Source organism: Lytechinus pictus, chromosome 17 (assembly GCF_037042905.1).
Source record: "Lytechinus pictus isolate F3 Inbred chromosome 17, Lp3.0, whole genome shotgun sequence".
Lineage (NCBI taxonomy): Eukaryota > Metazoa > Echinodermata > Echinoidea > Temnopleuroida > Toxopneustidae > Lytechinus > Lytechinus pictus.
In genome coordinates, this window is record NC_087261.1 from 24,764,310 (window position 1) to 24,779,558 (window position 15,249).

At 36.1% G+C, this 15,249-nt stretch overlaps 1 protein-coding gene across 9 annotated transcripts in view; it reads left to right on the forward strand.

The window, feature by feature from the left end:
• Window positions 1-5,331: 5,331 nt before the first annotated feature.
• LOC129280966 (adenosine 3'-phospho 5'-phosphosulfate transporter 2-like) overlaps window positions 5,332-15,249 on the forward strand; it is a 35,172-nt gene continuing 25,254 nt past the window's right edge. The window contains exons 1-2 of one of the 9 annotated variants that reach the window (XM_064112667.1): window positions 5,332-5,462; window positions 9,050-9,098. In XM_064112667.1, coding sequence (XP_063968737.1) covers window positions 5,460-5,462; window positions 9,050-9,098 — 52 coding nt within the window. In that variant the 5' untranslated portion in view covers window positions 5,332-5,459. Of the gene's footprint in view, window positions 5,514-8,431; window positions 8,600-9,049; window positions 9,243-9,502; window positions 9,592-15,249 lie in introns of those variants that run through there. The other 8 variants (XM_064112669.1, XM_064112670.1, XM_064112668.1 and 5 more) reach the window with 8 other exon arrangements.

Consider the following 15,249-nt stretch of genomic DNA (forward strand, 5'->3'; position numbering starts at 1 on the left):
AAAAATCCTAGGTACGCCACTGGGTACGGTAATACCCGTCGGTCCAGTCCATTGTCGTCCTGGCGACATCGCCGGGGTATAGTGCAACCCAAAAAATATGACATTTTAATGTATTAACATGACCGAAAGTATGACATAAGAAACACCACTACAACATGAACAGAAGATAAAACAAACTCACAAAAAGACGATTAATACAAAATACTAATCTACAGTGGTTACAATTTATGCAATGGAAAAATAATTGTTTATGTTTTGCCATTTTACATTGTGTTTATTTAGTTTGTTTTTCTTTTTTTGCAATAATTTCCTCAGTAAATTTATAAGATAAAAGATAATAATTAAATTGTTTCAAACTAGAGAGAGTCTCTTGGTATTTACATCTCAAAATGAATTGTTTAGGCCTACCAAGTAAATTAGAAAATTAAATGCTAAGGTGGATTGACTTAATGGTTCTAGTAATCCAAATAAAATAGTATCTCGTGAAAGGAAATAATTAGGATTAAAATCAGTCACTCTCATACGCAACGCATTCCAAAAGGATGCTATTTTAGGGCATGCAAGAAACAAATGATCCAATGTCTCGGGTGTCGCATTGCAAAAAGAGCATAATGCATTGGTTTTCTTTCCTATGTTTGTGAGCCATTCATTTGTAGGTATTAAGTTATTTAAAGTTTTATAATGTGTAATTCGAAGTATTGTGTCAATAGTGATTCGTAATGGAAGAGTAAACAATTTGGAAGTCTGTTGCCTATCACTGGCGTAAATCCCGGGGGGATGGGGGATACTTCCCCCACTTTTCGAGGAGGGGGGGGGGATGGCCTGTACAAACATCCCCCCACTTTTTACGAAAGAAATGAAGAAAAAAAACATCACAAGAGATAATTGTTTTATTGGTGAAAATTCTTCCTGAAATACCGCTTAACAAATAAAACAATATTATTGAATCATAAAATGCAAATAAAGAGCCAGTTCACCATTTCCAAACGAAATACAATGTCCTTATCATAACATTGAAGAGAAACTCCCGTTTCTTCCAATTCATCAATGTTGGGGTCTTTGGGAAGGGATTAAGATGGAATGTCAATTCTTTTTTAATGTAATCTCTAATAAAACCATTAAACCCTCATGGGATAAAAAGATAATAATATTGGAGGGGTATTTGCCATATGGACATACAGTGGCGTAACTACGGGGGGGGGGCATGGGGGGCACGTGCCCTCCCAATCAGCTGACCAAAAAAAAACGGGGAAAAGGGGAAAATGAGAAAAGAGGGAGAAAGGAAGAGAAGCGTATTATTCATTATAATGTTATATTATAATTATGTTATGTTACATTACATAAGAAACAGTTTTATCATAACTTCATGAAACATAATTTGCCAAGGGCCTACGTTTTCATTGTCCCTGGTGCTTGTATTGTCTGTTAACGAGATATATAATCCTGTTGTACTGAAACATCCCGTTTTCAAGTCAATATAAACCAAATATATTTCCTAGCACTTGAGTTATCATTGTTTTATGTAGTGACATAATTTATGCTTCTTTTCATGACTCAAAAAGTGATTGCCCCATGTTAAGGTCTTCTTATATATGAAACATTTCCTGTCCGTGATTACGTTCGCATTAGTGGATTGGTGAGATATGTCTGCTCTTCATGAATTTCCTAAAATCAGTCCTTAAAATGTCCCTTCTTCTGATCTGAATATCAAAAATTTTCAGCTCGCGCTTCGCGCTCGCATCATTTGGATATTGAATTACGTATGGTCCTAGTTAATTCCTACAAAGAAACCTTAGAATGCCCCACTTCAGGTCTGAATTATCTAAATTTTCAGCTCGCGCTTCGCGCTCGCAATATTTGATTAGTGAGATGCGTATGATAATCATGATTGCAATGACTACAAAAAGTGTTTAATGTGTTCAGATGTAATTCTTATAAGCCAGCAAGCGCTTGGCACTCGCATTAGATGACTATGGTGAGATATGCATACTCTTAATGGATTCCTAAAATATATTCCTCAAAATCTCGCTGTTTGGGGTCAAAATATACGAAAACTTCAGCTCGCGCTTCGCGCTCGTATTGTTTAGCGAGACAGGTACCTATCATGATTACACAAATTTGATTATAATGTCTCTTTTAAGGTGTGAATATAAAAAAAATTTAGCTCGCGCTTCGCGCTCGCATTATTTGATCAGTGAGATGCATATCCGTTTAATGACATTGTCCAGAAAATTTCTCTATTAGGTCAGTATAACTGGCAACTGAGCACGCTCACTCAGTGATTCAAACATTTTGCTGGTGCCCCCTCCCCAATGCCGTGACCCACGGTACGCCACTGTGGACATATCAATGACAATTCCTTGCATATCTAAAAACATGACTGCAAAAAAAAGCCAAAATATTTCAGTCATCCCCCCACCCACCAACACGGATTTACGCCAGTGTTGCCTATCGATGTTGTAAAGTTGATTAAAACGAGTAAACACCTTGGAGGTTTCGGAGTTATGAATATTTAAAAAAGTGCGATAAAATTGCTTAGTCGATATATTGTGAATTTGTCTAAATGCAGATTCACAGAAAAGAGAAGGGAAATCCCCAGGTTCTTTTACAAGATGATGATAGTTTTGTTGTAAAAATATTTGTGTGTTGCCCCCAAATGTTTGTTGCCTCCCCCTAGGTTAAAAATCCTTGTGCTGCCATTGCCCCGGACCCGATCTGCATAGCACTGGCCCCCAAAAGTTCTACCACTCGAGAAAAAAAAAAGATGAAAGAAAAGAAAGGAAGATGTAAGATATGATGTTATTTCCTGAATTCCATGTCAAAAATCATTCTCAAAGTTAGATTCTCATAAAAAGGTGATTTTTTTCTCTCTCGCTTCGCTCTCTCTGGACTTATATTAAGCTACTTTTTGCTGGGCGCACAATAGTACGGTGCCCCCAGTGTGCCCCCTCCTAATGCTTGGGGCACAATCATAAAAAAATCCTGTTCATACCATGTTATGACCGGGAAAATGTTTGCTCCTGCCCCCCGACCCCTGATCTATAATTTTTATTGTTTAGTAAGATACTCATCCTGTTCATACAAAAATGCTTAGAATTAAGGAGTCCAGCTTTCAGGATGGAATATCACACATTTTTGGCTCGTGTTTTGCGCTCGAACCAATTATTGTTTAAAGGACAAGTCCACTCCAACAAAAGTTGATTTGAATAAAGAGGGAAAAAAAATCAACAAGCATAACACTGAAAATGTTATCAAAATCAGATGTAAAATAAGTAAGTTATATTTTTAAATTTCGCTTAATTTCACAAAACAGTTATATGCACATTCTGGTCGGTATGCTAATGATGAGACTGATGACGTCATCCACTCACTATTTCTTTTGTATTTTATTATATACGAAATATGAAATATTCTAATTTTCTCCTCATTGTCAAGTGAAACAGCAATTAATTCCTCCCCGAATAAGCATTGTTTAATACTATATGGTTCAGTCAAGTTGGCCCTTATTGTCAAATCTGCAAAAAAATGAAATATTGTATAATTCAAACAATAAAAAACAAAGAAATAGTGAGCGTAGAATGTCCAGTTCTGGTTAGAATATCACAAATTTTCAGCTCGCGTTTCGCGCTCACATTATTTGATTGGTGAGATAAGTAGCCCGTATCCTCTTCATGTGTCACCGTCTAAATCAGTCTTTGAAATGTTCCTTTTCTGGTCAGTAAATCAAAAATTTCAGCTCGCGCTTCCCCCCGTGCCCCCCCCGGATCCACCAGTGTGTTTTACAATAAACTCTTTGTCAGGGTGAACTCTCCCTTTAAAGGGAAAGTTTCCCTGCAACTGATGACAAAATGTTTGTTGTAAAAATAGCAGAAAAATAGAAAATATTGGTGGAGGTTTGAAGAAAATCAATTAAGGATAAAGAAAGTTATAAGAAATTTAGGTTTTTGATTTGTGACGTCATAAACGAGCAACTGCCCATGTTATAATGCAATATAGGCCACTTGTAAAATGCATAAATCTCAAATGGCTGTTGAATCGTGATTTTTTATTCTTTGAGGAGCCATGTGTGAAATGATGTTTTTATTGATACGCTGTAAATAAAAATCATTTTCAGTATTTTGAGAAAATTACATTTCATTGAGTTTACCATACGATATGTGGGAAAACTGCTTGCATATGACGTCACTGATAAAAAAAATTAAAATTCTATTAACTTTTGGTGTGGATTTTCCTCATATACACCATATTTTTTTTTATACTGCTTTTTTTTTAATTAACTTTTTATCAGGGTCGGTGAATGTCCCCTTCAAGGCAAAGCGATGGGCCATGTAGCACCGTCATATAAATTATGATCAAGATTTTTGTTATTTTAATATAAAATATATTGATGGGGGTTACCCGGAAATTCAAACTATTTGCAATCGATGTGTTTGACCGTTTTTTATGGGGGGATAGTAGGCCCTATATATGCATAATAGCCTATGTAGTTTCACACTTGCCAGCTAAGAGAAATGATGGAGATAAAAGGAAAAGGCAATCAATCCAACTTTTTTAGTTCTTGAATGAAAAAAAATTGATTAAACCCAATTTCATATTATAATAAAATACATAAGAACAAGTAAGGATATGACATCATGAATTTGTTCATAATCATGAAGACACTGAAGCCTAGATCTGTTTCACCAGAATAATGCAAAACTTTAAGATGTCATAACTTTGTTATATCTTGTCCAATTTTTGTCAATTTTTCAGTATTTCGTTTGTCTGATTTTTCTCCATCTGTTCAAATCATATTATTATCATCAGGCTGGAGTACCCGTTTAAGATCCAGTTAAAAAAGCATGCACCCCCATTCGCAAAGGACCATGTATTTATCAAGCCTCTGGTGTTCGATTTGGGGCCACGCACTATCCCCCTCCCCGGTGGATAACATGCTTCATGCATTATCAATATAGGCCTAGTATAAAGGAAAACAGATTCAAGTTATTTATTGTAAAATACTGCTACCCTAAAAATAAAGATGATTCAGTGATTTCATTTTAAAGTGAATAGGCCAAAATACAAGGCTTTAATTAATTGTTTTGGCCTACAGGGGCTTCTGAACTGGGGGGGGGGGGGGATTCGTCAAGGTAAAGGTAACAAACCGTAAATGATTATATGATTACGATATTTTGCACAATCAGCCCTCCCTCCCTCCATTTCAAAATTATTTAGCACCCCTTGGCCTGAAACAATCCGACGAGTGTTGAGATTGAGAACTAATAAAGAAAAGAAATAAAATTTCTTACAGAGGACAGCAGATGGCGTCCTAACCGGGGTCGGGTCAACTCGGACCACGGGACATCTCGGACCGCGGGCCGAGTTGTCCCACCCATTACGAGATTTTTTTTTCACAAATCTGCGTCTATTTTTCCGTCATTTCGAAATTTCTTGTAAAGATTTTCTAGAGATATGGTCTGATGGTAATGTTCTTCACTTTCTATTGCTTTTTTTTTCGCTGAAATTAAAAAAAGGTGTAATTTTAGGCGTTTTTCGACAGCTCGCGATTCCCATAGGCGCGCGTGTATTAACTGTGTCGGTGCTCGGCTCGGCCCCGCTCAACAACTGACTTGATTTTGTGATAATTTCTCGTCAAGTTACCACTTTTATCACAGAAGATGGACTTTCTTGTATTTCATTATCTCCATTTTCTCATCACAAGGATAAAATTTGGTGCATTTGCACGATTTTGTTAAAGTTTTTCACCTTTTCCCTCTGGTCGCAAGAAGCGAACAACCGATGAACGGTCCGCTGCTCTTCATCGCAATTCTACGTAGCTCGGCCGCCTAAACTGGCGGGGTGGGATTCAGCCCGAATCCCCAATGGAAGTGGGCGTGCACAGTCAAAGAGCTGAGCTTGACTGAGTGAGAGAGTGAACTAGAGCTTGAAGCGTGGCAGTGTCGTATAGGCTCTGCTTTTTTTTGTAAATATTTATATATATATTTTTATTTTTTCTATTTTTATTTTCCCTGGTGTAGAGCTTTAAGATTGTATACCCAGTTGTTGTGTGTCCGGACAGGTTGTGTGTCCGGACGATCAATTTTAGAAAGTCATTTGGAAAAAATTACAAGCGAAGTTTCATCAAATTTTAGTTTAAAAATTTAGAAAGTATTATAGAGAACAAAATAGAAGATGATTACAACTATTGAATTCATATTTTTAGTGTAATCTTATGACAAAAAAGAAGGCTTCAAAAATATAAAGTGTCCGGACACCCGATCCCCCATCCTAATAATTTAATATACTTCAATTTCTTTGACTGAGTGTGACTGTGGTGTGGATGTTTGAGTCGCACAAAAAATACTTTTACGTGGGTGGGGGCTCGGGGCGATTCACTCCTGCCCCCGAAATGTGAAAAAATATTCGCAGTGTAGATGTGTGGGCATGCCGGGCTGAGGGTAGCCATCAATAATAAATGTTTATTTGGGGGCTTAATTTTTAACTTCAAATTGATTATTTTTAGGCCTTTTTTTTTTTTTTACATTTTTTTTTTAGATTGAGTTTCCCTGGTGTAGAGAGCTGAGTTTAAAGTTGCAATAATTAATATGCTTCAATTTCTTTGACTTTGAGTGTGACTGTGGTGTGGATGTTTGAGTCGCAAAAAAAAAACTTTTACGTGGGTGCATGGGGCTCGGGGCGATTTCACTCCTGCCCCCTAAAAAAAGTTCAGTTTTCTAGAATGGGTGATATTCTATTAAAGAAAAACAAAAACAACATCACTCCAAAGGAACTGAAAATATTATTTGATAAAAACAAAACCCACTTCATAGTTTCTATTTGCAATATTGTATTGACCACCCTTCTCCTGTTTTTAAAACCCAGACAAGCATGATTTGCTGTTACCCCCGGCCTGGGCCCTCCATGTACCTGTCATTATTTTCTTTGTATTTTCCCTCTTTTTCTTTGTTTTTTCTATTGATCGATGTATCAGTTTTTAGTATTGTTGGCTTTTTTTATACCAGTAATAGCATATAAATTTAATTGAAGAGTGATGAACATAATGAGAAAGGGAGACAATGATTAGATAAGAATGGAGATAAAATATGATTTGAAAATATTACAATTTACAGAATATAACATATACATGTATATTTCTATTTATTCAAAGTTCACAATTCATTATTATTCAGGCTTACATTTTAAATTTAAACAAGTTAATTAAGATTAGTGATGCATTTTGGAACAATACTAACTTAAATACATTTTACTTTGAATAAACAATAATTGGTAAAAATACAAAACACAAAACTTCTTACTCCATTCTTTCCTCCTGTAAAAAATTACAAACTAAATGAAATGGACATTAGTTCCAGTGGCGAATCAGGGGGGGGGGGGGTTGCACATTCGGCCCCTCCCCCTTGAGAGGTACTCAAAAGGCAACTGAGAACCTTTTTTTTTTCTTTGCTTGTCAAATTTTTCCTGGGGGAAACAAATTACTATGATTTGGCAGTGAAGACCTTTTGTCAAAAAATTCCTATACAAAATGCCCCCCCTGGCCCTGTAGGGAAATGTTGGATCCGCCCCTGATTATATTTCAAATGGGAATAACACTGAGTGGCCCTAAAACTTGATTGAAAAAAATGTTCACAACTGTATAGGGCAAGGCTTCAGTCTTCAAGCTCACGACTGTGCAGGTACGTCCACTTCCATTGGCAATTCCGGCTGAATTCCACCCCGGCAGCCTGACATCCACCCTTAAGACCAAGAAATGAAATTAAAGAAAGTAAATCAGGGAAAAACGAGGAATGGAAAGGGGCACAATAAATTACATCATTTTGTTTTAAATCCTGTAAAAAATTAAAAATAATAATTAATTTAATTTCAAATTAAGCCCCCAAATAAAACAAGTTTTATTGATGGCTACCCTCAGCCCGGCATGCCCACACAGCTACACCCCAAATATTTATTTTTTCACATTTAGGGGGCAGGAGTGAATCGCCCCGAGCCCCCACCCACGTAAAAGTATTTTTTGTGCGACTCAAACATCCACACCACAGTCACACTCAGTCCAAGAAATTGAAGTATATTAAATTATTAGGATGGGGGATCGGGTGTCCGGACACTTTATATTTTTGAAGCCTTCTTTTTTGTCATAAGATTACACTAAAAATATGAATTCAATAGTTGTAATCATCTTCTATTTTGTTCTCTATAATACTTTCTAAATTTTTAAACTAAAATTTGATGAAACTTCGCTTGTAATTTTTTCCAAATGACTTTCTAAAATTGATCGTCCGGACACACAACCTGTCCGGACACACAACAACTGGGTATACAATCTTAAAGCTCTACACCAGGGAAAATAAAAATAGAAAAAATAAAAATATATATATAAATATTTACAAAAAAAAGCAGAGCCTATACGACACTGCCACGCTTCAAGCTCTAGTTCACTCTCTCACTCAGTCAAGCTCAGCTCTTTGACTGTGCACGCCCACTTCCATTGGGGATTCGGGCTGAATCCCACCCCGCCAGTTTAGGCGGCCGAGCTACGTAGAATTGCGATGAAGAGCAGCGGACCGTTCATCGGTTGTTCGCTTCTTGCGACCAGAGGGAAAAGGTGAAAAACTTTAACAAAATCGTGCAAATGCACCAAATTTTATCCTTGTGATGAGAAAATGGAGATAATGAAATACAAGAAAGTCCATCTTCTGTGATAAAAGTGGTAACTTGACGAGAAATTATCACAAAATCAAGTCAGTTGTTGAGCGGGGCCGAGCCGAGCACCGACACAGTTAATACACGCGCGCCTATGGGAATCGCGAGCTGTCGAAAAACGCCTAAAATTACACTTTTTTTTAATTTCAGCGAAAAAAAAAGCAATAGAAAGTGAAGAACATTACCATCAGACCATATCTCTAGAAAATCTTTACAAGAAATTTCGAAATGACGGAAAAATAGACGCAAATTTGTGAAAAAAAAATCTCGTAATGGGTGGGACAACTCGGCCCGCGGTCCGAGTTGTCCCGTGGTCCGAGTTGTCCCTGATTCTCCTAACCCTAACCCTCAGAGATATCGAAAGAGAGCAGCTGCACAACCCGAGGACAGACTAAAAAGGAGTAAGGGGTGAAAATGATAGTTTGTTTTTATTGTATTGAAAGTGATAGGTGTTCTGTAAATTAATAGTGTTGAACATAACATGTGTAATTGCATGAGTGTTGTAGTATGGTGATTTAGAGACTGGTTACTGGTATGAATTAAAGGTAAGCCGAGAGCGCAATCGCCATCGGGACGTTGTCGTTCTTGTTCCCCGAAAGTCCGGGAGGGGATAGGCTTAGAATGTGGAGGTAGCAAACTGCCACGTCAGGCCAGGAAGACTAAGTAAGCTAGGTAGATCTATTTATTGTGGTGTGAATTTTGTGGCGCGTTACCTAATTTTGCGCACGGTCGAATATCTCTTTATCTAAATAATATCTTGAAAAACTGCTATCACCAACAGAAAAAAAACGACCACAATTAACACAGTCACACTCAGTCACAGTCACAGACACAGCTGCACAGGCTGACACTGACAAGGTCACACTCAGTCACAGTATGGTAATTTTCTTGAAGGTAAGGACTCTCCAAGCCTAACTTTTATAGGCTAAGGCAACTGTAAGGAAGGTCTCAAATTGTGAAAATATTGGCAAAACATTTTCGTCCACTCCGAGAATATCCAATCTTCTCGACAAGCATCAACTTGATCAAGAAATCGCCAGTTTGCAAGCAGAGGCAGAGCCTGAGGTCTTCAAATAAGTAAAAAGTGATACTAACTGAATTTATGGCATTTTAACCTCCATCTGATAATTAGTTTGACTTTGTCTGCTTGATTTCTTTTCTAAACTAAAGCTTTGCAAAACGATCGTGCGCAAATTAAAGTCACACTATTTTTATCACAGGGAGCCCAGGAGTTGTCAGTGTAATACTAGGCAGACATGGGTACTGTCCAAAATGGGTTAGAATGGTGTCGCACTAGTAGCACTTGAAATAAAAGGGGAAAAAATGATTTATGCACTTACCTCGATTATAATATGGATGAAGGTCTATCGTGACACAAAATCCTGACATCGAGGCACGAACTGGACACTAAAAAAAGAGGAAAAGTTAGACCTCCATGTCGTGTTCATTCTCGGTATAGATCGGCCATTTTGTTTTCAATTTTGAAAGAAGGAGAACAAACGAAACAGAACTATTCCTTTTTTTGAGGGTCCAGTTTTGTGCCTCGGATATCAGGATTCTGTGTCATGATAGACCTTCATCTATATAATCGAGGTAAGTGCATAATTTATTTTTCCCCTTTTATTTGGGATGCTATTGCGAACTCATTCTACCCCATTTTTGGAGAGTATCCTCTGCCTATTTTACATGGACGAGCTTTGGGCTTCGGCCGCAAAGCGGGCCGGAGGGACCACCAACATTTTTTGACAAGCCAAAAAAAAGTTTATATGTCAACCAAAATTTTAGGGGGGCCGACAAAAAAATTAATTTAGGGGGGGGATCGTCCCCCCGCTTCCGCCGCCTATGGTTCTATACCAAAAAGTACCGTACCTGTATTGTCTACCATCAAACTAAATTTGGCCAGATCTGTTGTATCAATTGCTGAGTTTTAGATAAGTTAAATAGCGCCCTCTGTGACAAGGAGTGTGTTTTTCTACTTCAACCATATTTATCATAATTTCCAGTAGTATTTACAAGCGTGCATTGTGTTTAACCTAATGACCTCTATAATGCCTCTGCAAGTAGCAATAGTCAATACTATTCATTTGAAAAATATTTCTTGTACATTTAGAAGATTGCTCAATAATAATAGGCAAATAATTGATGCATTATGTATCTGTAGGGAAATGAATAATTTTCTCATCAAATACTACTCAAAATGTTTTAGCCCAATGCTTTAAGTTTTCATTCTGATTTTATTATTTCACAATGTTTGCAATATTTGCCTAAACTCACTAGATCTAGATCTGTGATGATGATAACAATTGAAAATCTATTTTAAAGCCTCTATTATATAATATTGTTCAATCTACCAAAAATATTCATTTGCAAAGTTTGAATTACTATTCAGATATTTTTAATGAAGGGTTATGTATCATTAAAAAATATATTATGTGAAAGATGCTATCTGAATTCTGAAACCTATCCTGGGATATAAAATTGAATTGGTCATGACAATTTTTTTAGAAATATATTATTATAAAAGCTCTTTAAAAGATTCAAGGGGGAAAAAAAAATCAGGTTACAATATTTCTCACATTCCGAGATGCCTTCGCTTGATTTTAAAATTAAATGTTTGTAGGGCTCTCATTCAAAGCATTACTAAAAGGGGGAGCGTAATAAATGTAAATCGTATGATGATTATATATATGCAAATTCCCCCCCCCCAAAAAAAAAAAAATGTATTGAAATTGGTAATTATCAGTCACCACTTTTTCTAATATTCGAATGGCATTATAGAACTAACAAAATACTTAAAGGACAAGTTCACCTACCAAAAAAAATGATTTGAATAAAAAGAGAGAAATCCAACAAGCATAACACTGAAAATTTCATCAAAATCGGATGTAAAATAACAAAGTTATGACATTTTTAAGTTTCGCTTATTTTCACAAAACAGTTATATGCACATCCTGGTCGGTATGCAAATGAGGGGACTGATGACATCACTCACTATTTCTTTTGTATTTTATTATATGAAATATGAAATATTCTAATTTTCTCCTCATTGTCCTGTGAAACAAAGTTTTATTTCTCCCTGTACATATGGCATTTAATACCATTGTAATATTTTATGGCTCAGTTAAGTTGGTCCTTGATGTCAAATTGGTAAAAATTGAAATATTTTATTTATAATTCAAACAATAAAATATAGTGATGGACATCATTGACTCTCATTTGCATGTCACTGAGTTGTGCATATGTGCAACTGTTTGTGAAAAATAAGCGAAACTTTAAAATGTCCTAACTTTCTTACTTTACATCCGATTTTGATTGAATTTTAAGCGTTATACTTGTTTGATTTTTCTCTATTTAAATTCAAATCAACATTTTTCTGCCTTTAAAGAATAAAGAACCTTTACCAAATATTAGTGAAAGAAGCTACATGTAGATGAATTTTTGAGAGGATACAGTATACATATAGGCAGTGATAATTTTTTTTTAAGCTCTTGCACATTTAGAAAATTTGAAGGGCTTTAAGAATTATGAATTCAATATTGAAATCGTTTGAAGATGTAACTTTTAATTCAAAGCACTCTAAGAACTCAGAATTTAAACTTATACACTGTACATGTTGTTTGAACTTTGAATTCGAACCAAAATAAGAAATTAGTATTTTACTTTGAAATCATTTGAAGACAACTTTTAATTCGAAGCACTTTAAGAATTAGACTCCAACATTGAAAATGTTTTCCTAATTCAATTTTGAAGTATGATGGGGTGACCATAATTTGCGCACATTTTAAAGATTATCATGAAGTTGATTTTCAATTAAGAATTTCTCACAGTTCACACAAAATTAATCAAAATCATAAATACCAGACGGAAGGCAAGATCCCAAAGTCAAATTACGGAATTATAAAGTAGGTCAAGGGTTTCACTGGTATCGTGATCTAAAAATTCCATGATGATCAACTAGTGCGTGCTCGGCTGAAAAAGTATCATTAAAAAGTGTAGAATTAATTTGCGCACGATCGTTTTGCAAAGATTTAGAAAAGAAATCAAGCAGATAAAGGTAAGGTAATCGTATCAGATGGAAGTTAAAATGCCATAAATTTGGTTGGTATCACATTTTACTTCTTTTGAAACCTCTGCTTGCAAACTGGCGATTTCTTTATGCTTGTAGAGAAGTTCGGATTTTCTCAGAGCGGGCGCAACAGGTAACAAAATTTGCCGATGTTTTGCCTTATTTTCACAAACTGAGGCCCTACCTTCAAAAAATGTCCATGCTAGGTAATTTTGGGTCGCTTTTTCTGTTGATGATATAAGTTTTTCAAGATTTTGATTAGATATTGAGATATTTGACCGTGCGCAAAATTAGGTAACGCGCGAATTAAGGTCACACCACCATACATGTGCAAGATCTACATAGGAAAAGACATTTAATAAAGGAATTGACCAAAGAGTCTTCTCGTTAAGGGGATAATGATAAATGATATAAAGCTGTTGATTAAGAATTTAAACATTTAAATTGTTTGAATTAAATTTTGGTGCCCCTGATTATTCCCCAAATGTATATCTACATTTTGCAGTTTTTAACTTAGTTTTTCATGGATGGCATAAGTATGCTGTTTAAAAGGGATGGTTTTCTTCGAAGCACTAAAAATTTGCCTGTTTTTATAGAAAACAGGAAAATGTAGAGTCTATAAACCACAGACAGTGTATTGTGTTGGCAAAAAAAATGTGTCTACTCTTCTTTTTAGGTCTCTATTTGCTCTGAAGATTTCAGAAGTTTTAGTATGATTGTGAAGAAACTGTTGATTGGTTTCTGTACACCAGATTGCTTTGTATGGAGGGGTTCTTGAAAGTGTAACATTATGTAATGTTTTTGCTCTTTGACAGTAGAGTCAAATGATTATGTTGCCTGCAAACCTAAAGCCAATACAACCAACAGTCTTGTATTGTACCGTCCTCAACTACTCAAATTTGGCCTGGTTCTTAATTCGCAATGTAACATACTGATCAATAGTAAGCCCACTTGAATGATAACACACTATTTCACTGCTTGTTCCCACTGTTGTGCGGTCAGTTACGATTGGCCTTTCATAGCTCAAAATTTTGGAGCCATCCAAATATTTTGTTACAATCACAATTATTGCCACAACTCAAGATCTGGCGTCCGTTGCAGAAAGAGTTTTGTTTAAACGCAAGTCAAAAAAATCAATTGCAAGTCCCAAATGCGCGTTGTTGATTGGTTGAAAAGCAAGTTGCGCATGATTTTTAGAGTTGCGATTGATTGCAACTCTTTCTGCAACGGGCCCCTGATAAGTTCTCATACGATCTCTTACTCCACGATTAAGACCACGGTCTCAATTAGAGTGCAAATCGGGACAGCTAGGAACTTGGTAAAGTAGCAAAACAGGTTGCTTTACCCTCTAACATTTTAGTTTCTCGATATTAATGGCTAATTTATTTTCTGTATTATCATACTAATAGGTTAAGATGAGTCAATAAGACCACAACACAGATCTATACAGTACCGGTAGTCTGTTCTTGCTTTATACAGGGGGAGGGTTTGGGGGAGTGGGGGTCTTTCATAAAACTTTTTGTAAGTTTCTTGACTATATTAAAGGAATCGCTTCAATTAAAGTACAAAATACATTGCCCCAAAATTCCCCGATACAAACCAAGTGTAAAGGTTGAGGGAGACTATTAAAAATGGATTACTTTCCCCATCTTTCCAGTGTCCATCTGTACAGAGTCCTGTGGTAAGAGTGACAAAAAAAAATTCCCCGATACAAAACAAGTGTAAAGGTTGAGGGAGACTATTAAAAATGGATAACTTTCCCCATATTTCCAGTGTCCATCTGTACAGAGTCCTCTGGTAAGAATGACAAAAATTAAAGAAAAGAAATGATAATAGCTGTCCCTTCAAATTGGGAAGAAACTGAAGAAGCCCTCTCCTCCCCCCCCCAGAATCGTGATCCTCGCCTACAAGTACTGTACCTGTCTCTTTTTACTCCAGTAAACTTACTTGATTTCTGTCATGCCAACAATTCCTTATAATTGTCAAAGAAAAAGCTAGAGAGTGTTGTTTACTGTATTTGAAAAAAATCTTTATGTTTTGCGATTTTATGGTCCTTTCTTACCTTTACTTTTCATTGAGCTGTATCAGTATCATTCATACCAGGAGAATTTATTAAGTTTCTGTTTACTTGTATTATTTACTCAGTTATGTAACATTTCCCTGTTTATAGGATCAGCTGGGCAGCTTATTTCAGGCTTTCTCTTGTTCAGTGCATAAACAAGGTTGATTCTTGAGGTTTCTTCATCTGCATTCTTTATTAATATGGTTGGCAAATTCATAGAGAGAGAGCATGGAATGATGAATGAGTGAATCCAGGCCTTCCATTGATGAAGTGCATTGATTGTTTCCTGAAAAATACCCCCTTTCAGTATCTACATGTCTGTTTATTCAAGTTGAATATTTGGTTTACATGTATACCCAGAGCTATGTTGTGTGTCTGGACAATCAATTTTAAACAGCCATTTGGAAAAAAATAACAAGCAAAG